The sequence below is a fragment of the Mustela erminea genome, chromosome 12 (assembly GCF_009829155.1).
Source record: "Mustela erminea isolate mMusErm1 chromosome 12, mMusErm1.Pri, whole genome shotgun sequence".
Lineage (NCBI taxonomy): Eukaryota > Metazoa > Chordata > Mammalia > Carnivora > Mustelidae > Mustela > Mustela erminea.
Genome location: NC_045625.1, coordinates 63,677,334 through 63,703,975, shown reverse-complemented (window position 1 = coordinate 63,703,975; position 26,642 = coordinate 63,677,334). Strand labels below are relative to the sequence as shown.

Below are 26,642 nucleotides of genomic sequence, written 5' to 3'. Positions count from 1 at the left end.
GAAATACTTTCTCACATGAGCACTTCCTTACCCACAGAGCATTAAATAACATAGAATATTGTCTTCAGTTAAGTTTTATAAAGTACACACAAGCATTCTTAATTTCCTATATAATAAACATTTTTGATTTCTTAAATAATGTTTTTCAGACTCAACTTCAACAACAGTTCAAATAGTACAGAACTTCCCATGACAAGCAGTCATCTCTCAGTCCTTTTCTGCTCACACCATCTAATTTGATGAGATTTACCAGAAAGCTCCTAATTATCTCTTTATATTAGAAATTGTTACTTAACCCATTCATTGAATTTTTAAAGACCGCATTTTCTCATGTTTAAAAGTCCTAGTGATATTTTTCAGATCTGCCTAATTGTTTTTACTTATATTTTGTTCTTTATGGTTTTTAGCCTTCATTTCTTTAGTAATTTTAATTTTTTTAAAATCTCTTTTTGAATGGCATTTTTTGCTCTGCTAACTCCTTTACTTGGGGCTGCTAATCCTTCTGTTTGTTTTTCTTTCGGCTCTTGCTTATGGTGGATGGTTTCTTCACACATTTTGTAATTTTTAATTTTGAGCTTATCTACCGTGGGGCTTTTCCCCTCTGTTTTAGGCAGATGCCATGCCAGCCACATAGGGATGGGAATCCATGTTTCTTGCTTGGCTTCTGTTGACATCCTAAGAGTGAGGCACTTCATTAATGTTCGGTACAGCCTCCACTGACATCACAGAGGGGATTTGGATATAGCTGAGCGTAAAGGAACATCCCCAGCTCCTCAGTCTGTTTTCTCTGACACCCTCTGGGTGTGGATGAGAGGCACCCCATTAAGGCAAGGGTGGAGATCTAATCTCCTCACTCAGCCTTTACTGACCAGGTTGGGAGTGGGACCATAGATTTTTTTTTTTTCCATGGTGTTTACAATAGGCTGGTTATTATCTAACATTTTTCTGTCTTAAAAGGCTTTACGTTCCCTGGTTCTTTGGCTAAAGGAAGAAGGCTTTTCTTGGGGCTTTTTTGTCTCAACTGTTGGCATTTCCAGTATACTGGTTTCTTCAGAACCCGGTCTGGGATTTTTAGGCAAAAAGACAGCTGGAGAGCTCATTGCCATATCATTCCTAAGTTCATATACTCCCTAGCATGTCTTTGTTCTCTCTACCTTTCTGAGTCTTATGTTTATTTTATATATGATGTCCAGGGATTTTTAGCTGCACTTAGTAGGAAGAATAAGAAGTGTATCTACTCCTGTATTGACTTTTAAAAATGTGTATATTGCTTTATTTAGCTGGACTATTCTTAGAATTTTTAGAATGCATGTGAGGAGAATTGTATAGCATAGTATTTGAATAGCCAAAAAAATGAAAAAAACCAGCACAACCTACTTATGTGGGCTTTAATGGTCAGTTTTTTTAAGGGATATTCTAGAATGGTAGAAAAATGATATTCCATAGCTATTTTGGTTTTGGCGTGTTTGTGTTGTAATCTTCTTATTTTTATGATGTTAATGTAATAACATTACATTACATTTGGTTACAGAAACCTGGCACAATTGAATTAGAGGGCAACAGTTATGTTTTTGCTCTTTTAATATGCCCCTTTCTGGTTCCTCTAGGGCTGGTGGACTAGGCCTCAATTTTGTTGGTGCCAATGTTGTTGTATTATTTGATCCTACTTGGAATCCAGCCAATGATCTTCAAGCAATTGACAGGTATAATACTGACAAAATTTAACAAGTACTTTTTATCTAAAAATATTCCTTTTTGACTCTATTAGATTGCTACTATGATTAGAAGATAGAGAAAACCTTGTGAAAAAAAAATTGTATAACCCTGAATCTGAATCCAAATGGCAGCCTGAGAATAGCAGTTTATTTTCTGTACATCCCCAAATCCCATTATTATGACAGGACTGGTTTAAGAAGGAACAAACCCATAATACTGCTGGAAGAGAGGGAAGGTCACTACTAGTAGATCAGAAGTTTTGAGAAACTTCTAGAAGACAGAACATAAACAGAATCTGTATAATCAAGAAACCAGCAGAGAAAAGCCACAGTCCAAAGTCAGTAGGAGAGCACAGAGAAATTTCAAGCTTGGGGTCAGCAACTATAGGATGTAGAAAGAGACCAGATGGAATTGTGGGAAATTAATTAATGTGCTAATCCTAAAACGATTTCCTCTCCTACACTCCATATATAAAGAGGAATTGGCCTACAACAGATGCCCCTTGATCAAATGTGAAAGATTTATTTCATAAATTTTATAAATAAGTGGGGAATCAAACTGACGAAGGATTTTGCAGTGGACATTAGGACCAGATCATAAAGCAGAGCTGAACCTAAAGTAATCCCAGATCTCTGTGGAACGCAAAAAGGGGGGAATGATTAAATAGAGCTATGTACCTGTTTGGAAATCCAGACCAGCTTTCCTATACAGTCCATCCAGTTCCTCATTTGTAATTATGAATGGAAAATTAAGAATTATGAGATGGGGGTGCCTGGGTGGCTCAGTTGGTTAGGTGACTACCTTCGGCTCAGGTCATGATCCCAGGGTCCTTGGATCGAGCCCCATGTCCAGCTCCCTGCTCAGCAGGTGAGTCTGCTTCTCCTCTCTCTCTCGCTCATACTCTCTCTTTCAAATAAATAAAACCTTTAAAAAAAAAGAATTATAAGATAGTTTAATAAAACCAGCAGTATGAAAGAAAAAGGCCAAGATGAGAAACAGACCCTGAAGTAAATAAAATAAGAATGGGGCACCATGTAAAGAAGTGCATAGAAGATAAAAATAGAAATTCTTAGATATTAGGGGCACCTGGATGGCTCAGTCCATTAAGCACCTGCCTTCAACTCAGGTCATGACCCCAACATCAGGCTCTCTGCTCGGTGGGGGATCTGCTTTTCCCTCTCCCTTTGTTCCTCCCCCCTGCTTGCTCGCTCTCTCTCTAGCTCTCTCTCAAGTAAATAAATAAGATCTTAAGAAAAAAAAAAAAGAAATTCTTAGAAATTACAACTATTGCCAAATAATTCAGTTCAAGGTCTAAGTAATAAAGTGGAGAGGACTGAAAGTGGAGATTGATATGGAAAATAAAAGGAATGATTATTTTAGAACACAATGACAGGGCAGGAGAGAAAAAATACACGTAGTGGTGAAATTTCTGAATTCCAGAGATAAAGAAAGGGGCTAAATGATGCCAGAGTGAGAAAGAAGGAGAGAAAATTATTTATAAAATAAAGACAAAAAGAAAAAAACAGGTTACCAACAAAGAAATAAAATCATATTCATTTCAGCCGAGCAGAGTTTGAAGAACAGACTTTTCATCTGCATATAGAATTCTGGAACACAACTGAAGTTGTCAAAGTGACAAAATTCATATGATGATATCTGCAGGAAAATAATTTTGACTTTATAATCAACTAAAATATCAGTATGTGAAGGAAAATAAAACAACTCTTGACATCTAGGAACAAAGAAATTTATATTTAAGTCTAAATAATTGTTGATGGTTTAGTTGAGAGGCTTAATGCAGTTTTAAAGAAAGAATTCTCAAAAATATGAAAGGATGGTATAAGAAAATTAATAAGAGGGGTGCCTGGGTGGTTCAGTCAGTTTAATGTCTGACTTTGGCTCAGGTAATGATCTCAGGGTCCTGAGTCGAGCTCTGCATCAGGCTTTGCTCAGCAGGGAGTCTGCTTGAGATTCTCTCTCCCTCTGCCCCTCTCCTGGCTTGTGCTCTCTCTCTCTCTCAAGTAAAAAAGTAAAATTAAAAAAAAAAAATAAGAATCAAAAACTAAAATTCCATATAATTTCAATAAAACACTGGAGGGGGGGATAATTGTGTTTGAATTTATATTTCATCAAAAAAGAATTAGAATATCTTAGTTTTCAAATTTATGCCAAAAATTGTTTTTAAATTTTAGCAAAAAATTTAAGGGCAACAACTAGGAGAGTTAGGCATAATAATCACTTGGTTCAATTTTTAAACACAGATGTTCAAGCTCCATCCTTCTGGTATTCCTTTTTTTTTTTTTTTTTAAAGATTTTATTTATTTATTTGACAGAGAGAGAGATCACAAGTAGGCAGAGAGGCAGGCAGAGACAGAGGGGGAAGCAGGCTCCCCGCTGAGCAGAGAGCCCGATGCGGGGCTCGATCCCAGGACACTGAGATCATGACCTGAGCCAAAGGCAGCAGCTTAATCCACTGAGCCACCCAGACGCCCCCATCCTTCTGGTATTCTAATTCTGTAGGTGTAGCGTGGGGATCTACAGTTTCCACTTTAAGAAACTCCTCAGCTTGTACATCAAAGGACAATAGCTACAGAGTAAAAAACAACCCACAGGAGAAAGCACTTGCAAATTATACATGATAAGGACTTAACATTTAGAATATATAAAGAACTTCTAAAACTCGGTAACAAGAACCAGAAAATAAAAACCCAATTTAAAAATAGGAAAAGGACTTGAATAGACATTTCTCCAAAAAAGATATACAAATGGCCAGTAAGAACATGAAAAGGTGCTCAATATTACCAATCATTAGGGAAATGCAAATCAAAACTACAATGAGATATTACTTCAACCCATTAGGATAATTTTTTTTTTTTTTTTTTTAAAGAGAGCTTGTGTGTGTGAGTGGGGTTGGGGAGGGGTTGAGGAAGGGGGAGAATCTTAAGCAGGCTCCATGCCCAGCCCAGAGCCTAGGCAGGGCTCAATCTCATGACCATTAGGATAACTATTACCAAAAATAGTAGTAGCTCAGTAGGTTAAGTAGGCTCAGTAGGTTAAGCACCTGCCTTCATCTCAGGTCATGATCCTGTGGTCCTGGGATCAAGCTCCACATTAGGCTCCTTGCTCAGTGGAGAGTCTGCTTCTCCCTCTCCCTCTGCCTGCTGCTCCCCCTGCTTGTGCGCCCTCACTCTCTCTCTCTTTTTCAAATAAATACGTAGAATCTTGAAAAAAAATAGAAAACAAGTCTCGGTGAGGATATGAAAAAATTAGAACCCTGTGCATTGCTGCTGGGAATATAAAATGATGCAGCTTCTATGGAAACAATAGGGTGATGTTTTAAAGATTAAGTACAGAATTTCCACATTTTGAATTGAAAGCAAAAACTCAAAAAGATGTTTGTACAACCATGTTTATAGCAGTATTATTCACTGTAGCCAAAAGGTAGAAGTAACCCAAATGTTCACTGATAATGGATAAACAAAATGTATTCTGTACATAAAATGAAATATTTAGCCTTAAAAGGAATGAAATTCTTTGTTTTATAGAGTTACAGTTGACATACAGCCCTCTATAAATTTAAGCTATACCATAATGGCTTGACTTACATGTATTATACGATGAGTACCACAGTTAGTTTAGTTAATACCCACCATCTCATGTAGCTTCTAAAAAACAAAAAAGAAAGAATGAAATTCTGTTACATGCTACAACATGGATGAACCTTTAAGACATGCTAATTGAAATAAGCCAGATATATAAAGACAAATATGGTATATTTCCACTTATATGATTGTATCTGGTATAGCCAAATTCATAGAAACAGAAAATAGAAAGGTGGTTATGAGTGGCTAGGGAAAGGAGGACATGGGGAGTTACTGTGTAATGGGTACAAAGTTTTTGTCTGGGATGATAAAGTTGTGGAGATGGATGATGGTAATGTTGTAAAACAATGTGGATTTTCTTAATGCTCCTGAACTGTATGTTTAAAAATGGTTAAAATGGGGAGAGTGTGGGCGGTTCAGTTGGTTAAACATCTGACTCTTTATTTTGGCTCAGGTCATGATCTGAGGCTTTTGAGATTGAGCCCTGTGTCAGGCTTGCTGACACTGGGCATGAAGCCTGCTTAAGATTCTCTCTGTCCTTGCCTCTGCCCCTCCACACCCCACTTCAATGCACTCTTGCTCTCTCAAAAACAAAACAAAACAAAAGCAAAAACAAACAAAAAACCCCCACATGATTAAAATGGTAAATATTACATGTATTTCACCATAGTTCTTTAAAAACTACCCATGGGCATCTGGTGCTCAGATAGTTAGGCATTCAACTCCTGATTTCGGCTCAGGTCATGATCTCCAGGTGGTGGGATTGAGCCCTGTATCAGGCTTTGCACTCAGCATGGAGTCTGCTTGTCCCTCTCCCTCTGCTTTGCACCCCACCTCCCTACCCCTCACCGCTCATTTTCGTGCACGTGTACTCTCAAATAAATAAAATCTTAAGAAAAAAACCCAACCAAGGTGATTGTGATACAGTTGATCCCCAAATCCACTTAGAGAAACATTGGAAATTAGAAATAAAATCAAACAGAACTTCCAAAATAAATTTTTTAAAAAGTCACTGAGAAAATGTGATTATTTCAGTAAAGGATTAGAAATATGAGTGAGAGGAATGTGCAGTGAGGTATGTGCAGTGAGAGGGAAAGAAACTAAAAAAGCATGGCAAATACAAAACATAAAATAAACTGTAAGAAATAAGGCTAAATATAAATATGAATGGGCTAAAACTTCCTTATTTAAACAAACAAAAAAAAGAAAGTTAAAATGAAAAGTTAAATTCAGGTCTATGCTTACTACTATATATAAAATTGAAAAATACATAGAAGGTTAAAAATAAAAATATACTTAAAAATCGAATTAGGGAGATAGTAACAAAAAGTAAGAGTGGCAATATTAATATTAAGCCATCAAGCTTCAAAGCAAGATGCATTAAGGAAAAAAATGGGGAACAATCAATGAGGAACATAACAAAGCCAAAACTCTTTTATGATGAGAAATGGACAAATCCACAATCATGATGGGAAACTTAATATCCCTCTCTCAAAAATTAATGGATTAGGCAAAAAAAAAGAAAATATATAAATTATTTAAATAACAGTTATTTAGCCTTGAATTTATTAAATGTATATAACCATATTACAAATGAAAATACCCATTCTTTCATTTTAGAGCATACTTTTAAATGACTATATATCTTAATATAAATCACAAGGACTAGATTACATGGCTCCAGTCAAAAGACCCTAGAAAATAACAATGAACTTGTAGCTAATAAAAATCTAGCCATATGGATTTTTTAACTATATTTTTAAATAACTCTTGTATTAAAGAGGAAATCAAAAAGTGATGCCAGCAAGATGGCAGAATAAGAAGCTCTAGGTACATGTTTCCCTATGGGTAGATTAAAAAAAACAGAGACTGATTAAAATAACTTCATTGGATCCCTTTAATTCAGTCAGAGAACTATACTAGTTGAACAAATTCACAGTGAAGAAGAAGCTATATTCAAAACTGGGAAATTTCATGGCATCTTTACTCATTCTTGCCTCAGCCCCATTCTCTAATGCAGTACAACCAGGAGGAAGCAACAAATTCCCAGTTCCCTCCTTTTCAGGTATGGAACACCTTTGCAACTGCCAAAGGGAATTGTTTCAATTTCACCTGATAGTGCTTAGAGGAGGAATGGTGGCATAGTTTGGATCTCAGACTAGCAGAAGTTATTGAAAGCAGTGATAGGCCCCATGGTGCATGAAAGCTGCCGTGGGATTCTATCCCTGGTACATGATATTACAGTAGAAGAATATGATAGAATATGTTTAAGGCTCTGAGAAGACACTGAAATGAGACTCTTTGGGAAATTAAGACATTTAAATGCACGCACATATACACAGACCCAGGCAGGACATATGACCAGAAATGACCAAAAGTAGGTTTTAATCCTTACCCTGATCTTCTCCTAAGACTTAAGATATACCCTGCTAATTAATGTGTGTTTTCCATACTAGCTTGCAAAGACTAGAAGTGGCTATTTTATCAAGTGGCCATTTTTTTTTTTTACAACAAAACAAAACAAAAACATCAGACATTTAAAGAAAGAGGAAAACCTAGTACAGTCAGAGGAACAAAATCTCCAGAAACTATCCCCGAAGAAACATGGGCATAGGACTTAGGTGACAAAGAGTTTAAAACAACTTTCCTAACTCTAAGAGCTGGATGGAAACTATGGACAAACACATAAAGAAAATCAGGGAAACAATATATAAACAAAATTAGAATATCAGCAAAGAGATAGAAATTATATATAAAAAACGAATAAAGCAAAAACTCTGAACCTGACAAATACAATAACTGAATGTAAACAACAACAACAAAATCACTGGAAAGACTCATCATACTCAAACAGGCAAAACAAGGATCAGGAAACTTGAAGACAAATCTGAGGATAAAAAACAAAAACAACAATGAAACAAGCAAAAAACAAAACAAAAACACCCATCAAAACAACAACAGCAAAAACCAAAACCAAAACAACAAAGAAAAATGAACATAACTAAAGGAATTTATGGGACACATCAAATAGACTGAAATACATATTATAGGAATCCAAAAGAAGAGCGAGAAAAGGACAGTTACTTGAAGACATAATGACTGAAATAATAATGACCCAAATTTGGGAAAAGACATGAATATACAAATACAAGAAGCTTCACAAACTCCAGGTAGGAAAACCCAAAGTGACTTACGCTGAGACATGTTATCAAGTTTTAGGAAGTTAAAGACAAAAGAGAATGAGAACCTTGAAAGCAGCAAGAAAAAAATGACTTGTAATATACAAGGGATCCCCAGTAAGAATACCAGCAGATTTTCAACAGAAACTTTATAGGCCAGAAGGCTGTGGAATGATAGATTTAAAGTACCAAAAGGAAAAAAAATCAACCAAGAATTCTGTATCCAGCAAAACAGTCGTTTAGAAATGAGGGAGAAATTAAGACAACAGAAGCTGAGTTTGTTATCACTAGACCTGCCTTACGAGAAATGCTAAGAAGAGACTTTCAAGTTCAAATTAAAGGACTCTTAACAGTAACTCAAGGCCCTATGAAAATATAAAATTCTTAAATATAAAAACCAGTATTACTTTAATTTTGGTTTGTAAGTCTACTTTTTATAGGATTTAAAACACAGGGGTGCATGGATGGCTCCATTGGTAGAATATGCAGTTCTTGCTCTTGGGGTGTGGAGAGATTACTTGAAAATGAAATCTTTAAAAAAGAAAAAAATTCTTTAAAAAAGAAATAAAAGACAAATTGCATAAAACTATAAATCTGTGTTAATGAATAAATGATGTGTAAAGGTTTAATTTGTGACATCAGCATGAAAGTGGGGGGCAGAGCTGTAAAGGAGGTTTTTTTTTAATGCAACTGATGTTAAATTGGTATCATTAAGATAAATTGTTGTAAGTTTTGGATGTTATATATAATCTTCACAATGAAACTATCTGTAGACTATACACAAATGGAAATGAGAAAGGAATCAAAATTTGTCACTAAAAAAATCACGTGGAACACAAGGCAGGCAGTAATGGAGGAAATAAGGGGCAAAATAACCATGAGACCTGCAGAAAACAAATAAAACAGCAAAAGTAAGTCCTTTTGTATTGTTAATTACTTTATTGCTTTCTAATAAAGATTTTATTTATTTGACAGAGGGAACACAAGTAGGCAGAGTGGGAGGGAGAAGCGTGCTCCCAGGTGAGCAGAGAGCCCAATGCAGGGTAAATCCCAGGACTCTGGAATCATGACTTGAGCTGAAGCTGAACCACCCAGGTGCCCTTCATTAATTACTTTAAATGTAGTCGGGTTACAATTGGGTTAAACTCTCCAATCAAAAGGTACAGATTGGCAGAATAGATTAAACAACAACAACAACACACCATATACCAATTATATGCTGTCTATAAGACATTCACTTTGGGTTTAAGGACATGCAGAGGTTGAAAGTGAAAGGATGGAAAAAGATATTCCATGCAAATAGTATAAAAAAGAGAGTAGCATGATTATTCTAATATCAGACAAAATAAACTTTTGAATACTGTTATAAAAGATAAAAAAAAGGATAATACACAATGATATATAGTATATAATGATATAATTCCCTGATGGAGTCTACCAAGCACAATGATAGTTCTTGATTTAACTCATCCAGAGCTATAACAATTATAAACATAAATGCACCAAACAAATGAGCTCTAAAATATTAAAGCAAATATTGACAGAATTGAAAGGGGAAATAGTTCTACAATAGCAGTAGGAGACATCAATACCCCATTTTCAATAATGTTTAGAATATCCAGTTGGGAGATCCAGAAGGAAAGACTTGAACAGCCCTATAGACAAATTGGACCTATGAAGGATGTACAGAACCTTCCTTCCAACAAGAGCGCAATACACATTTTTCTCAAGTGTACATAGAACATTCTCCATGATAGGCCATATGTTAGGTTATAAAACATGTTAATAAATTTTAAAAGATTGAAACCTTACAATTTCTTTTCCAAACACAATAAAATAAAATTAGAAAACAGCAGAAGAAACACTGGAAAATCCACAGATATGTTGAAATTAAATGGTGCCCCTAGGTGGTTCAGTCAGTTAGGTGTCTGACTTTTGATTTCAGCTGAGATCATGATCTCAGGGTTTTGAGATGAAGCTCTGAGTTGGCTCCCACTGGGCATAGAGCCTGCTTGGGATTCTCTCTCTCCCTCTTCTATCCCTCCTCCCCCTTTTGGCTCCCCCGCCATTATCTAGCCCCACTTATGCACGCTCTCTCTTTAAAAAAAAAAAAAAAAAAAAAATGATGGGTGCCTAGGTGGCTCAGTCAGCTAAGTGCCCCAACTCTTGATTTCAGCTCAGGTCATGATATCTGGGCTGTGAGATTGAACCCCAAGTAGGGCTCCACATGGGTGTGGAGTCTGCTTGGGATTCTCTTTCTCCCTCCCTTTGCCTCTCCCCCACCTTCACTCATACTCTCTCTCTCTAAAGTAAATAATTTTTAAAAATTACACTCTTAAACAACCACTCCTGAACAGTACACTCTTAAACAACCAATGGGTTATGAAAGAAATTACAAGAGAAATTAGCAAATATCTTAGGAAAAATGAAAATGAAAATACAGTGTATTAAAACTTATGATAAAAAGTGAAAGAAGTGCAAAGAGAAACTTATAGCAGTAAACACATTTCAAAAAAAGGGTCTGAAATCAACACTCAAACCTCATACCTTAAGGAACTAGAAAAAGAAGAACAAACTAAACCCAAAGTTAGCAAAAGGTAGTTAATAAAGATTAGATCAGAGATAAATGAGAGACTAAAAGACAGGGGGAAAAAATTAACAAAACCAAGAGATTCTTTTTCAAAATGATCAACAAACTTGACAAACCCTTAGCTAGATTGACTAGGGAAAAAAAATAAGGCTGAAATAACTAAAATCTGAAGGAAAGGGGGACATTACTATTGATTTTACAGAAATAGAAAGGATTGTAAGGCAGTACTATAAACAGTTGTACACCAACAAATTGGATGACCTAGATGAAATGGACAAATGCCAAGAAACATAACTTACCAAGACTGAATCACGAAGAAGTAGAAAATAAGAATAAACCTTACAACTAATAAAAAGATTGAATCAGTCATCAGAATGCCAACAAACAAAAACCAGACCAGATGGCTTCATGGAGGGATTCTACCAAGCACTTAAAGAAGAATTAATACCAAACCTTCTGAAGCTCTTACTAAAACTTGAAGAGAAAGGAACACTTCCTCATTTATTCTGTGAGGCCAGCATTACCCTGACACCAAAACCTTTATGGGGTAGGCACAATTATCATACCCATTTTACATGTGAGGAAGGTGCGACACAATAAATTGAAGTAACTTGTTCAAGGTCAGAGCCAATGATTTCAAGATTTGAATTCACTTACCCTGACTTGCAGAGCCCACACATTAACCAGCCTCTCTCCACTGACAGCTGTAAAGGAAAATAATCAAATGAAAGCCACAGAGAAATCTCTCTCTCTCTCTTTTTTTTTTTTTTTTTGAATCTTAACATTTGTCGTAATCTTGTTCTTTTTCATCTGGGCCATTAAAATCTAATATCCTATTTATCCCAGGGTACTATGTTTTCATACTCAGTTTAAGTTAGTTGCCAATAAAACTAAATGAACAGCGTTTCTCTTTCCCTCCCTGCCCTTTACTTGATGCTGGCAGGAGGAATCAAGGAGAGAAATGAAGATCTAGACCTCCATACTGTAACAGTTCCCCAACACTTGTTTTCATAGTAAGAAGACCATCACTTAATATATCTCTTCTAAAGATTTTTATTTATTTATTTGACAGACAGAGATCACAAGTAGGCAGAGAGATAGGCAGGGAGAGAGCGGGGAAGCGGGCTCTTTGCTGAGCAGAGAGCCCGATGCGGGTCTTGATACCAGGACCCTGGGACCATGACCTGAGCCGAAGGCAGAGGCTTTAACCCACTGAGCCACCCAGACACCCCTAATATATATCTCTTCCTAATTGATGAAACTGATGAAGCATAGGTCCAAAGTAACATGTTATAAGGTTTTTATCTGTGTAGATTAAAGAATATGTATTCTAACAGAATCTGTCCTATTCAGCAGTTGACTGAGCACACATCCAAAAGCCGTTTCCTTAGATCCATTAAAAAAAAGTTTTAAGACTCCATTCCACTGTGAGAGAGAAAGGGATTGTGAGTCCCTCTGTATTTGGGCTGCAGGATGAAAGTGAGAAGGCAGTAACTTACCCTGGCTGTGCTGTTCCGCAGGATCCCACATTCCCCTCTGCACCTGCAAGATTTGTGGGGCCCTGGGATACTCTTTAGTAAAGCCCTTTTCTATGAGGAGCAGTGGGTGAAGGAGGCAGAGAGAGAACGAGATACAACAACACAGAGTGACTTTACAAGGTTAAATTAAATTTCCCCCAAGTTTTAACAGTTTCAAGCATGAGGCGGTATGGCCTTGCCCCTGATCCTCACTGCCCAGCCCATGACTGTAACAAATATTTAGAAACAGGTGACTTGGGGCACCTGGGTGGTTCAGTCAGTTAAGCATCTGCCTTCGGCTCAGGTCAGGATCCCAGGTTCCTGGGATTGAGCTCCACATGGGGCTCCCTGCTTAGTGGGAAGTCTGCTTCTCCCTCTGCCTGCCCCCTCCTCCTGCTCATATTCTCTCTCTCTCTCTCAAATAAATAAATAAAATCTTAAAAAAAACCAAACAGGTGACTTCATTCATAGCATCCAATAAAGCCTTTACCTGAGGGAAGCTGCCAGGCCTAGACCTACATTAACCAGTATGGTAAATCGGGTTATTGTTTTAAATAGCACTATGGTCCATGTCAAAATACCTGGGGTGCTAGTCAACTGAGGGATTCAGTCAGACAGGAATCTCTGTGAAATTAAGGCTGCAAATTTGCACTTTCCCCTCCCCCATTTTAAACAATTTCATTGAGATACATCTAATTAACATACAATGAACTGTGCCTACATTCCTTTCTAAATTAATATTTTAGTAACAGGGGCGCCTTCGTGGCTCAGTCTGTTAAGCTTCTGCCTTCAGCTCAGGTCATGATCCCAGGGTCCTGGGATTGAGCCCCACATGGGACTCCTTGCTCAGTGCTTGTCCCTCTCCCTCTGTCCCTCCCCCTCTGCCCCCTCCCCCTGCTTTCTCTGCTCTGTCTCTCACTCACTCTCTCAAATAAATAAATAAATAATCTTTAAAAATATTTTAGTAACATTCCATTTTTTTATCCTAAAGCTATCTCCTGATCCCAAGTTGTTTCATTTGATTTTTGTTGGTTTTGTTTTTAATCTTTTTACAGAGCATATAGGATTGGGCAGTGCAGGGATGTGAAAGTGTTTAGGCTAATATCTTTGGGAACTGTGGAGGAAATCATGTACTTGCGACAGGTATACAAACAGGTAAATATATTGTCCTTTTCCTAATTAAGAAGTAAACATTTATCTATTTCAAAAATTTCAGAAATTTGTGTAAAAATATGTTTTTCATTTTATTCTAACTATAATATGGAATTTAATATTATGAAATATATTTTCAAATATATTCTGTAAAACAGATGGATTCTTACATTCATTGATATTCAGAGCTGAAATTTTCTTTGAGTAGGACTTCTTAAGTTTTAATGTGTACATAAATTATGTAAGGATCTTTAAACTATGGAGTCTGATTTAGTAGCTCTGGGTGGAGCCCAGGATTTTTAACAAGCTCCCATGAGTGCCAACACTACTACAGACCACAATTTGATTAGCAAGGTCACAGCTTCCCCCCCGGGGGGGTCAAGACATGACTTTATGCCACAGATTGCGGACAGGTGCACTGGCACACTGATCTCACAGCTCTCTGGGCAGCAAGTTTACCTAAACCAACTTCCAGCCTTAAGAAACCTTTCCAGGTAAGTGTTCATTTTACTGTTTTCTGTAGGTACCATGGCATGAAGACGACTAAGGGGAAAATCCCTTACACATATCTAATGCAACCATTTCATGTTGTACATAATGAAATTGGGACTCAGGGACACCCAAGTAAATGGAATAACAGGAATAGCACTCAAGTGTATTAACTGCTCTGCTGGTGCTTTTAGTGTTCATCTGAAATTCTATTAACTCTTTAATATCTTTAGGGTATCAATTACCTCACCATTTATGGCTCTAAATAAACAAAATGTATTTAGTTTATAATTGCTCACTTGAGAAGATCTGGAATGAGTTTCAAGTTTAATTATAAATGTTAAATTTGAGTTACTCCCTATATATTCCCGTTGGCATCTATTTAAGAGCAAACATCTGCCACATGTGGTGGTAGTTAACCTAAGAATGATCCAATCTTAAATTTATGCTGTTTTCTTAATTCTAAAAATAGAATTGTACACAGCAGTTTTTGTTTTTTCTTAAGGCACTTAGCTGTATAAGAAACCTTTCATCTTTTTGTTCTTTGGTATAGCACAACTACTTGAACATTATTTTGTTCAGATATATTTAACCAGTGTTGGAAAAAAGTAGAACATTACTCTTTTCATCTTAGGAGCAGTTTTTTAGAATACTGTCTTAGACTTGTCACAATCCAGTGTGATTTTTCTGTCCCTTTTATATATATATATATATATATATATATATATATATATATATATATATATGTAGTAATTTTCTCTCTTTATATATGTATTATATACATAGATATATAATACATATATAATACTATTACTTCAGAAGATGAGGATAATGTCCATTATCAGAAGTTTGTATGCTCTACTTGGTTATTAAAATATTTTTAAGCATGAGCCCTTTAGGAAAGATTCAGCCATACAATTTAGTAGGCACAAATCAGGATAATAATGGCAGTTGTGTGAGGAAAAGGCAAGAGATGTGATTTAAAGGTTGACTGGCATTTGAACAAAGAGTGCACATGACATACACATTCTAGCTAGCTTTCTGAGTATTCCTCAAATTCCTTGGGGAAAAAGAAATCCAAAAGTGATTTTTTTAAATGTTATTTATTTATTTAAGAGAGTGAGAACAAGTATGCACAAGTGAGGGGAGGGCCAGAGGGAGAGGGGAAATCTCAGGCAGACTCTGCTCACAGCGTGGAACCCCATGTGGGGCTCAATCCCACGCCTCTGAGGTCGTGACCGAGCTGAAACCAAGAGTCAGACACTAAACCAACAACCACACTAAACCAGCTTAAACACCAAAAATGATGTTTAAAAAGCTGTAAAAATTTTAGAAAGTAAGAAGAGTTCTATTTGGGGCCCAGAAGTTATAAGGAACCCTAAAAGACAAAAGGCATTTGGACATCAGATTGAAGGAAGAAGCCAAGGTAAACTCAGAAAGAGACTATTAAAAAAGGTAGGTACAGCTTCTGGATATTCCCAGTTAGAGTCAGCAGATACTAAAAAAAAAAAAAAAAAAAAAAAAAAAAGGCAGGGAGTCTTAGGATGACTATGATGCCCCCTCTTTGGGTTATAATTGATGATCATACAAGATGGATTAGCTCCGTACAATCTAAGCCCAATTGCAGCAAATTACAGCCAACAGTGGTGTCTGCTGTCAAGTAGAAACAATAAATAGAAATACTAGAAGCAAAGAAGACAGAGCTCCATATTTTGCTGAAATTGAGAAGAAAGTCCCTCCTGTTGCCTAGCAGTTTATATACTTGCACTTCCACTGCTCTGAATGATCACTGCAGTAGGCGGAGATAAGAATGTAGGGTATTTGAAGACAGATGAATGCCCAACAAAAAAATAATTGTTGAACAGTTTAAGAAAAGAAACACTATGAAAATAGTCCTCAAAGATACCAAGTTCTAATCTCTGGAATCTGTAAATGTTACTTTATGTGGAGAAAAAAGGGTCTTTGCAGATGTGATTAAAGATTTTGCAATGGGGGGGGCGGGGAATTAGCCTGGATTAGCCAGGTAGGTTCTTAAAAGGTTCTTATATAAGGTTCTTAGGGAAAGCAGCAAGGGGAAATCTGACACAGGAGAAAACAATGTTACCACAGAGGCAGAGAATGGAGTGATGTGGCCACTTGCTAAGGAATGCTGGCAGCCCCCAGCAGCTAGAAGAGGCAAGGAATGGATTCTCCAATAGAGCATCTGCAGAGAGATTGGCCCTGCCAAAACCTGGATTTCAGCCAGTGATACTGATACCAGACTTCTGGACTCCAGAACTGTAAGAGTAAATTTCTTTTAATTTAAGCCACCAAGTTTATAATTTGTTACAAGAGCCATCAGAACTATTTTAGGCATTCAAAAAGGAGAAGAGGAAGAGGAAGAATTAACATCAGAGAAGACAAAAATTAATAGAAAAGAATAAAATAAACATTTAGAAATATATAAGTAATATTTTCAAAACATGACTGAAGGGATGTCTGCATGGCTTAGTCAGTAAAGTGTCTGACACTTGAGTTTGGCTTAGGTCATGATCTCATTGGTCAGGGTATCAATCAAGCCCCAAGACTGCTCTGCACTCAGCAGGCAGTCTGCTTGGGGATCGTCTCCCTCTGCCCCTGCACTCTCTCAAACAAATAGATATTTAAAACAACAACAACAAAAAAAGTGAGTGAGGTTGTTGGATCTTAGAAATAAGAAAAAGAATCCATTAACATCCAGAAAATGAAGAACTCCAGAGATATGCTGAGTAGCACAGAGCAATGTTTTCATCTAAAAGAGAGAACTAAGCAATTGCTCTAGATTACAGAGCAAAAAGACAAAGAATACATGTAAGAAAGGTTAGGAGAAATGAATTCTAGGTCCAGAAGTTCTAATACCAGTCTTATAGTTGAAGAAGGGAATAAAAGGAAGGGAAAGAAAGAAACTCAAAATAAAGGAAGAAGCATATAAAAAGTAGAAAACAAGAGTCCAGGAATTATATAGGTCCATATAATTATATGAGTGCTAAACAGGATGGATGAAAATGGATCCACACTTACACCATCTTTCTATTATTATAAAACACCAAGGATAAAGTGCAAAGTCCTTTAAATTTCCAGAGATGAACCTTCTTCAGAGAAAAAGAAATTACCTATAATAGTACTAGGATAAGATAAATATCTAACTTCTTATTAGTGATTCTGGATACTTAGGAGCAGTGATTTCAAATGAGGGAAAATGATGCCTTATATTGTCAAAGAAAGTGAATTTTTAATTCAAACCTTTCTCATAGAACAAGATCCTAACCTAGATGACTTCCACAGTGAATTCTATCAAACAATATTCTTTTTGAAAACAAAGGAGGAGGGAACCCTTATAACTTATTTTAGAAAGATAAAAAATTGTTGATACCAACATTTGGCAAAGATATTACAAGAACAGAAAATTACAAACCAATATCTCTTATGAGCATGAATGTAAAAATCTTTAATAAAGACTCTGTTAGAAGTTGAATTGTGTGCTCCCTCAAAAAAAAAAAAATATGTTGAAGCCCTACCCCTGTGTGTAACCATGAAGGGGTCTTATTTGGAGTAGGATCTTTGCAGATGTAATCAAGTTAAAAAGAGGTCATACTGGATTAGGGTGGGGCCTAATCCATAACTGATATACTTACAAGAGGGAGATTTGGATACAAACTGACACTGAGGGAGAATGACTTTGATGAAGGAGGCAAAGATTGGAATGATGCAGTTTCAGACCAAGAATGCCAAGGATTTCCAGGAACCAAGGGTCTTCACTTGAGAGAAGTGTGGTCCTGCCACCATCCTGATTTCAGACTTTAGCCTCCAGAACTGTGAGAGAATCAATTTCTGTTGTTTTAAACCATCCAGATTGTGGCAATTTGTTACAGCAGTCATAGGGAAATAATACAGCCTCAAAGGCCAATATTGTAAATTTAACTACATTTTTATGTGAAACTTCTGTATGACAAAGGACCTAGAAGCCAAATAAAAAAATGTCTAGGACATCATTAGTTTTTGATGTAGTGTTCAGCAATTCATTATTTGCACCCAGTGCTCCTCAGCACACATGCCCTCCTTAATAATTATATGCTGGATAATTGAAAATAATAATAACAAAATTAAAATAATTTTTAGAAACAAGAAATCAAAAAATACCACATGCACATTATTAAAGACAGAGCTAAGAAATAGAATAAAATACATGAATATGAACCAAGAAATGATCTTGTATATGCCCTTTTTAAATGTCTAGATAGTCAATATAAAGAGTTTTTTGGGGGGAGGCTGGGTCGCACAGTGGGTTAAGTGTCTGACTCTTGGTTTCAGTTCAGGTCATGATCTCAGGGTCTTAGGATCACGCCCTGCATTGGGTTCCACAGTCAGTGTGGAGTCTCTCTCTCTCTTTCTCTCTCTCTCAAGTAAATAAATAAATCTTTAAAAGAAAAAAAAAGTGTCTAGAAGGGAAATTTCCATGTATAGGGTAAACAAAGGATCAGCATCTTTAGTACATAAAGAACTTCCACAAAACTATAAAAAGACTATGATCAGGCATTTTACTGAAGGTAAAATACAAATGGTTAATGCATATATGAAAAGATGCCTAACCACAGTTATAATCTAGAAATATAAAACAATGCTGTGTTATGCACATTCTGCTAAAATTTTCTTGTGTATGGGTTTTGTTTGGGGGGCGATTAGGGATATAGGGAGATTGGCACTCTTCATTGTTGGTGGGAGTATTTGTAAAGAGGTACTCATATTATTTTTGAGAATATAACTTGGTCCTTTTATTTTATAGGCAAAATTATCATTTTAAAACACATAGCACCTTCTCCTTATTTGTCTGACAGAAATACTCTCATATACAAACAGTGAAGGATGACAAGGATTTATATTCAGCAGTTAGTATTTGTTTAAAAAAAATGAAAAAAACAAAACAGCCTAAATGTCCTGTAGTAGCAGAATGATAACATCAGTTCTGATGCATGCAACAGAAAAAAATTATAGAGCAGATGTACTGACCTGGCAAGACTGCTAAGACATTCTTAAGTGGGACCAAAAAACCTGACTTGCAGAACAAGTATATCAATTATGTTGATGCCTGAAGTTATTTCTATGTGTATATATAAACAGCTCTTACTGCATTGAGAAAGATCTAGAAGGATATACCTAAACATTACAGTGTTTCTAAGACTGATAGAGGATGATCTGTATTATTCAAGGGGGACTTTAACTTTGATATTTTGTTTGCATTTGTTGTGATAATGCATTAAGACATTTTATACTTTTGTGTGTGTGTGTGTGTGTTCTTTTTTTTTTTTAAATTTTTTATTTTTTATAAACATATATTTTTATCCCCAGGGGTACAGGTCTGTGAATCACCAGGTTTACACACTTCACAGCACTCACCAAAGCACATACCCTCCCCAATGTCCATAATCCCACCCCCTTCTCCCAAACCCCCTCCCCCCAGCAACCCTCAGTTTGTTTTGTGAGATTAAAAGTCACTTATGGTTTGTCTCCCTCCCAATCCCATCTTGTTTCATTTATTCTTCTCCTACCCACTTAAGCCCCCATGTTGCATCACCACTTCCTCATATCAGGGAGATCATATGATAGTTGTCTTTCTCTGCTTGACTTATTTTGCTAAGCATGATACGCTCTAGTTCCATCCATGTTGTCGCAAATGGCAAGATTTCATTTCTTTTGATGGCTGCATAGTATTCCATTGTGTATATATATACCACATCTTCTTGATCCATTCATCTGTTGATGGACATCTAGGTTCTTTCCATAGTTTGGCTATTGTGGACATTGCTGCTATAAACATTCGGGTGCACGTGCCCCTTTGGATCACTACGTTTGTATCTTTAGGGTAAATACCCAATAGTGCAATTGCTGGGTCATAGGGCAGTTCTATTTTCAACATTTTGAGGAACCTCCATGCTGTTTTCCAGAGTGGCTGCACCAGCTTGCATTCCCACCAACAGTGTAGGAGGGTTCCCCTTTCTCCGCATCCTTGCCAGCATCTGTCATTTCCTGACTTGTTGATTTTTGCCATTCTGACTGGTGTGAGGTGATATCTCATTGTGGTTTTGATTTGTATTTCCCTGATGCCGAGTGATATGGAGCACTTTTTCATGTGTCTGTTGGCCATCTGGATGTCTTCTTTGCAGAAATGTCTGTTCATGTCCTCTGCCCATTTCTTGATTGGATTATTTGTACTTTGGGTGTTGAGTTTGCTAAGTTCTTTATAGATTCTGGACACTAGTCCTTTATCTGATATGTTGTTTGCAAATATCTTCTCCCATTCTGTCAGTTGTCTTTTGATTTTGTTAACTGTTTCCTTTGCTGTGCAAAAGCTTTTGATCTTGATGAAATCCCAATAGTTGATTTTTGCCCTTGCTTCCCTTGCCTTTGGTGTTGTTCCTAGGAAGATGTTGCTGCGGCTGAGGTCGAAGAGGTTGCTGCCTGTTTTCTCCTCAAGGATTTTGATGGATTCCTTTCGCACATTGAGGTCCTTCATCCATTTTGAGTCTATTTTTGTGTGTGGTGTAAGGAAATGGTCCAATTTCATTTTTCTGCATGTGGCTGTCCAATTTTCGCAACACCATTTATTGAAGAGGCTGTCTTTTTTCCATTGGACATTCTTTCCTGCTTTGTTGAAGATTAGTTGACTGTAGAGTTGAGGGTCTATTTCTGGGCTCTCTATTCTGTTCCATTGACCTATGTGTCTGTTTTTGTGCCAGTACCATGCTGTCTTGATGATGACAGCTTTGTAATAGAGCTTGAAGTCCGGAATTGTGATGCCACCAACGTTGGCTTTCTTTTTCAATATCCCTTTGGCTATTCGAGGTCTTTTCTGGTTCCATATAAATTTTAGAATTATTTGTTCCATTTCTTTGAAAAAGATGGATGGTACTTTGATAGGAATTGCATTAAATGTGTAGATTGCTTTCGGTAGCATAGACATTTTCACAATATTTATTCTTCCAATCCAGGAGCATGGAACATTTTTCCATTTCTTTGTGTCTTCCTCAATTTCTTTCATGAGTACTTTATAGTTTTCTGAGTATAGATTCTGTGCCTCTTTGGTTAGGTTTATTCCTAGGTATCTTATGGTTTTGGGTGCAATTGTAAATGGGATTGACTCCTTAATTTCTCTTTCTTCTGTCTTGCTGTTGGTGTAGAGAAATGCAACTGATTTCTGTGCATTGATTTTATATCCTGACACTTTACTGAATTCCTGTATAAGTTCTAGCAGTTTTGGAGTGGAGTCTTTTGGGTTTTCCACATATAGTATCATATCATCTGCGAAGAGTGATAATTTGACTTCTTCTTTGCCGATTTGGATGCCTTTAATTTCCTTTTGTTGTCTGATTGCTGAGGCTAGGACCTCTAGTACTATGTTGAATAGCAGTGGTGATAATGGACATCCCTGCCGTGTTCCTGACCTTAGCGGAAAAGCTTTCAGTTTTTCTCCATTGAGAATGATATTTGTGGTGGGTTTTTCATAGATGGCTTTGATGATATTGAGGTAAGACATTTTATACTTTTAAAAAATAAAACAGGTACAAAAAAACCGTACTCCTTCATGTTTGGAGCATTTCGTGTATTCTAAATTCACCTTAATTTCTGAATACCACATTTTAGATTACATGAAATCCTCTAAACATGAAGAAGTATATATGTGTGTGTGTGTGTGTGTGTGTGTGCACGTGCATGTGCCTATGTGTGTTATGATGTGTGTGTATATATCCACACACATACAAAATATGTATATGTATGTATATATACACAAATATATACATATACATAAATATATACATACAAATATATATATGTATGCATGCATATGTATATATACACAAACATGAAGAAGTACATATATATATATATATGAAAGGTGACTAGGTATATATAATTTAGAAATACATTTGTAGATGCAGAAGAATTGCAAGAATAGCTCAAAGAACACCCAATTAGGGGCACCTGGGTAGCTCACTCATTAAGCTTCTGCCTTCGGCTCAGGTCATGATCCCAGGGTCCTGGGATCGAGCCTTACATCAGGCTCCCTGCTACTCCCTCTCCCCCTCCCCCTGCTTGTGTTCCCTCTCTCACTGTGTCTCTCTCTGTCACATAAATGAATAAAATCTTGAAAAAAAAAAAAGAACATCCAATTAACTTCACCTAATTTCCCCACTTGTTAACATTTTATCACATTTGCTTTTCTCTTTCCTTCAGTCATGATCTTTATTTTTCTGAACCGTTTGAAAGCTGCAGATTTATCACTTCTAGTTCTCTAGTGTGTATTTCCTTCAAAGAAGGACATTATTCTATTTATATGTGCATAAAGAAGTAGTTTTATGCATATAAATACTCAGTTCTGCGTGCTGTTCTGCACTTGCTTTTCCCCCTGTCCTCTCCAGAATGTAGTTATCCCAATCAAAAAACTAACATTGATACAACATTATCTTGTAATCCACAAAACTCATTCAGATTTCACCAATTTTCCTGGCAATTTTTTGTCTCCTTTTTCTTTTATGGTTCAGGATCCAAACCAGGATCGTGGTTATAGAGTATTTCTTTTCATGTCTCTTTAGTTTTCTTTAACCTAGAGTAGTTAGTTACCCAAGCTTGCCCTGTCTTTCATGACCTTCACAGTGTTAAAGAGTAAGGCCTTTCCTTGTGTTAGCTCACCTTTAAAGTAGGTCCACTTGATGTTTCCTCATGTCCAGACTCAAGAATAGTTCAGAAACAATTCTGTACTGTTCTCATTGCATTGGTCAAAAGGCACCTGGTGGTGACATTTATTTCCATTCAGTTTCATGTCTGTTAGCTTTCTTCACTGCAGTCACCATTTTTTCCCTTTATAATTGATAGATCTTTTATGGGAACACCCTCTGAGACTTTGCCAGTATTTCTGTTCCTTGTTAAGCCTGTACCCATCAGCCTTAGCGTTCATTGGTAATTCCCACCTGAAGCAGCTACACTATGATGATTGTCAGATAGTGACTTAAATTTCCATTATTCCTTCTTCTTTGTTCCTATTCTACTGTAAAAAAAGAGTTTCCCTTTTTGTCTATATAACCTGTATGGACTCATGGGATCCTGTATTAGTAACAGGTTACAACCTGTTGAATTTCACTGTACATTTTGATGTTAAAATGCTCTCACTTTGGTCCAATGAGAACCCCTTCAAGGTGGGTTCTGTGCCATTTTGTCAAGCATCTGTCATTCTTTTTACACATCCTTCCTATGATAGGCTGAATGATGTTCCCCCAAGGATGTCCATATCCTAATTCCACAAACCCACCTGGATTCTCTGGGTGAGCCAATGTAATCACTGAAGGGAGCAGTTGGGAGGAGGTTAAGAAAAAGGAGAGAAGGAGGAGATGTGACGGCAGAAGCAGAGGGTCAGGATGATATCAGGATGCCACGCTACTAGCCTTGAAGATGGAAGAAAGAGTGATGGTTCCTTAGCATGGTGAACGTGACTTCTTTTCTTTCTACCTCTTGTACATCCTGTACGTTGTTATGAAGAAATCCAAACATTTTCTAACCTCAAATGGGTTTTTCTTAAGCCAGACACTGAGCTACATTTTCCAATTACTTATTTTTTATCTCTTCACCCTCTTTAATTCTAACATTATTTTCTTATAGCAGCCTATAGATGGTTGTATCTGACCTTCACTTTTAACTGGAGCCACTTTGAAAAACTTATTTTACATACAAAATAGTGTGCCTTTTATAAATTTTGTGGTAAAACTATAGGGAATTTTTTTTTTGCATAAATGATGATTTTATTCTGCAAGTCAAATATTTCAACAACAATTTTCTTCTTCTTTTTTTTTTTATTTCTTTTCAGCCTAACAGTATTCATTGTTTTTGCACCACACCCAGTGCTCCATGCAATTCGTGCCCTCTCTCATACCCACCACCTGGTTCCCCCAACCACCCACTCCCCGCCCCTTCAAAACCCTCAGGTTGTTTTTCAGAGTCCATAGTCTCTCATGGTTCATCTCCCCTTCCAATTTCCCTCAACTCCCTTCTATGGTAGGGAATTTATAAAGATGCACATTAATGCTTAAAAGTTACTTTGGTGATTCTCTTTAGTAGTTTGGAGTCTGACAATACAGTGTTTAAGGGAGAATCAGTAAGTAGTAAAGTATAAAATCATCAACCAGATCATAAGGTACATCAGTTGCTATGGCAATTCATTTTTCCCAAACTATAGCCTATGTTTCTGGAATACTGATACCAACTGATCCAACTTGGATATTGATCCAAAGCTTCCTCAAACTAAGTTTCCAAGGGTCTTGTTTTAAAAGGGACATCCTGGAGATGGGAAGTTGTTACAAGTATAAATTTTGAATTTAGCCAAATCAGGTATAAATTCTAGAAATGACACTTCCTATCTGGGCAGCTATGGGAAGATACTTAATTTCTCTAAATTAAGTCTTTATTTCTAAAAAGGAGATCATAATGTCTTCTAGGTAGATATTAGATGAGAGACTGTACAAATATTACACAGGTAGTAAGTATTCAATAAATAACAGCTATTATTAATAAGAATTATTTTAGTTGCCTAGAGTAATGTATTACAGTACAAACTTAAATCACAATATGGTATCACTTCTTACTAATCCTTACATCAGTGATAGATGGAAGTTCTTTTCTGCTCTTTGTTTCTTTGTTTCTTCCAAGAAATTTTAAAGGTATATATGGGGTTAATCTGATTATATTTACATTGCATTTAGTAAAATATCTAGCAATAAAGAAATAAACTATTGTTGTTACTAAAGTGGTATATGTCCATCAGGGTTCCTTCTGTATTCAAAAGTGTTTCAAAGATGCAATTTTTTTAAAATTAATTAATTAATTAATTTGACAGAGAGAGATCACAAGTAGGCAGAGACGCAGAGAGAGAGAGAGAGGAGGAAGCAGGCTCCCTGCGGAGGAGAGAGCCCGATGTGGGACTCGATCCCAGGACCCCGGGATCATGACCTGAGTCGAAGGCAGAGGCTTTAACCCACTGAGCCACCCAGGCGCCCAAAGATGCAATGTTCTAAACATGATTGGGTTTTGCTGTTAGTTGACAATATAACAATGGCCAGTTAGTTAGACAGCAACATAGTTATCATGTAGTTACTTAGGTTGAATTTAACTTTGGTGAATTAGTGATATTTTTGTCAGTCTTAGTAGTTCCTGTTGTAATGAGTCTGGAAAGGTGAAAAGTGTATTCAAATGTATGTTTTTATCATTAAACATTTTACATCAGGTGAATATTACATAGTGGATGGGCTCTTGACTCAGTTGGTAGAAAACAGATAAATTGGAAATGTAAGATCTCTTCTTCAATAAGACTGGCCCAATTACTATTATTTCACCATAATGGCAACATCTGCAGGGAAATTAAAATAAAATTTCCTCCCTAAGGAGACTCTGCCTGCTCCAGCTAAAGCTGTGTGTATACAGGGAATGCCAGGAAATTCTGACATATTGTTGGAGCAAACACTTCAAAAATATCTTGTGTTTTTTCTGTTTTAGCAACTTCACTGTGTGGTGGTTGGAAGTGAAAATGCCAAGCGATATTTTGAAGCAGTTCAAGGATCAAAAGAGCATCGAGGAGAGCTTTTTGGGGTCTATAATCTCTTCAAACTAAGGTCCCAAGGGTCTTGTCTTACAAGGGACATCCTTGAGGTGTGAAATTGTTCCCTGACCTTTTCAGTAATATTTTAAATACAGTTTTCTCCCTCAGGAAATTTGAAATACAATTGCTGGTACCTTCTCAGAGGAATTTGGGGTTTTCTTAGTAAAAAATGCCTTGTGTTTAGAATTTTGACTTTTAGAAAAATAGGAAGTGAATTATTGTACCTCTAAGCTAAGATTTGCCCATATGTAATTGTAAATAAGGTATACACACAAACACAGATACATACAGTAGATAGTGTGACCTCCAAGACCATTTTCACACTGGCAAAGAGAAATATATTATTTTGAAAACAGCTGCTAAAGTCAGAAACTAAAAGAGAGAGAGAGAGAGAGAGAGAGAAAGACACTTTCCTAAATAAACAAAAATATAAAATGTTTTTTGATTAAAAGTTACCAAATACTCCCTGAGATGCACTCTCATGTCTCATGGACATTTTTGTTTTCTGTTCCCAATAAAAATTCCACACCAATATTTCAAACTCTCCCAGTTGTGTTCATCCTCAGCATACAGATGTTTCTTATTCTTTTTTTTTTTTTAATCTCTTAAATTCTTTGCTATGTCAGGATACTAAGAGTATTAGCCTGTTTTATAGTTGATACTGATAGGAGTATTATAAAATCCTGGAATAGCATCTTTTTCAATCCCCTAATCATATAGATGAGGAAAATGAGCCTCAGA

At 36.5% G+C, this 26,642-nt stretch overlaps 1 protein-coding gene across 4 annotated transcripts in view; it reads left to right on the top strand.

Moving 5' to 3' along the window:
- The window catches only part of ERCC6L2 (ERCC excision repair 6 like 2), a 144,510-nt gene that overhangs the window by 76,116 nt on the left and 41,752 nt on the right, over positions 1 to 26,642 (top strand). For all 4 annotated transcript variants that reach the window (XR_004277737.1, XM_032308950.1, XM_032308952.1 and 1 more), the window contains 3 exons: positions 1,608 to 1,703; positions 13,660 to 13,759; positions 25,799 to 25,951. Coding sequence is in view for 3 of the 4 variants with exons in the window: in XM_032308950.1 (XP_032164841.1) it covers positions 1,608 to 1,703; positions 13,660 to 13,759; positions 25,799 to 25,951 (349 nt within the window). In the remaining variant the exon portion in view is untranslated. The remainder of the gene's footprint in view (positions 1 to 1,607; positions 1,704 to 13,659; positions 13,760 to 25,798; positions 25,952 to 26,642) is intronic.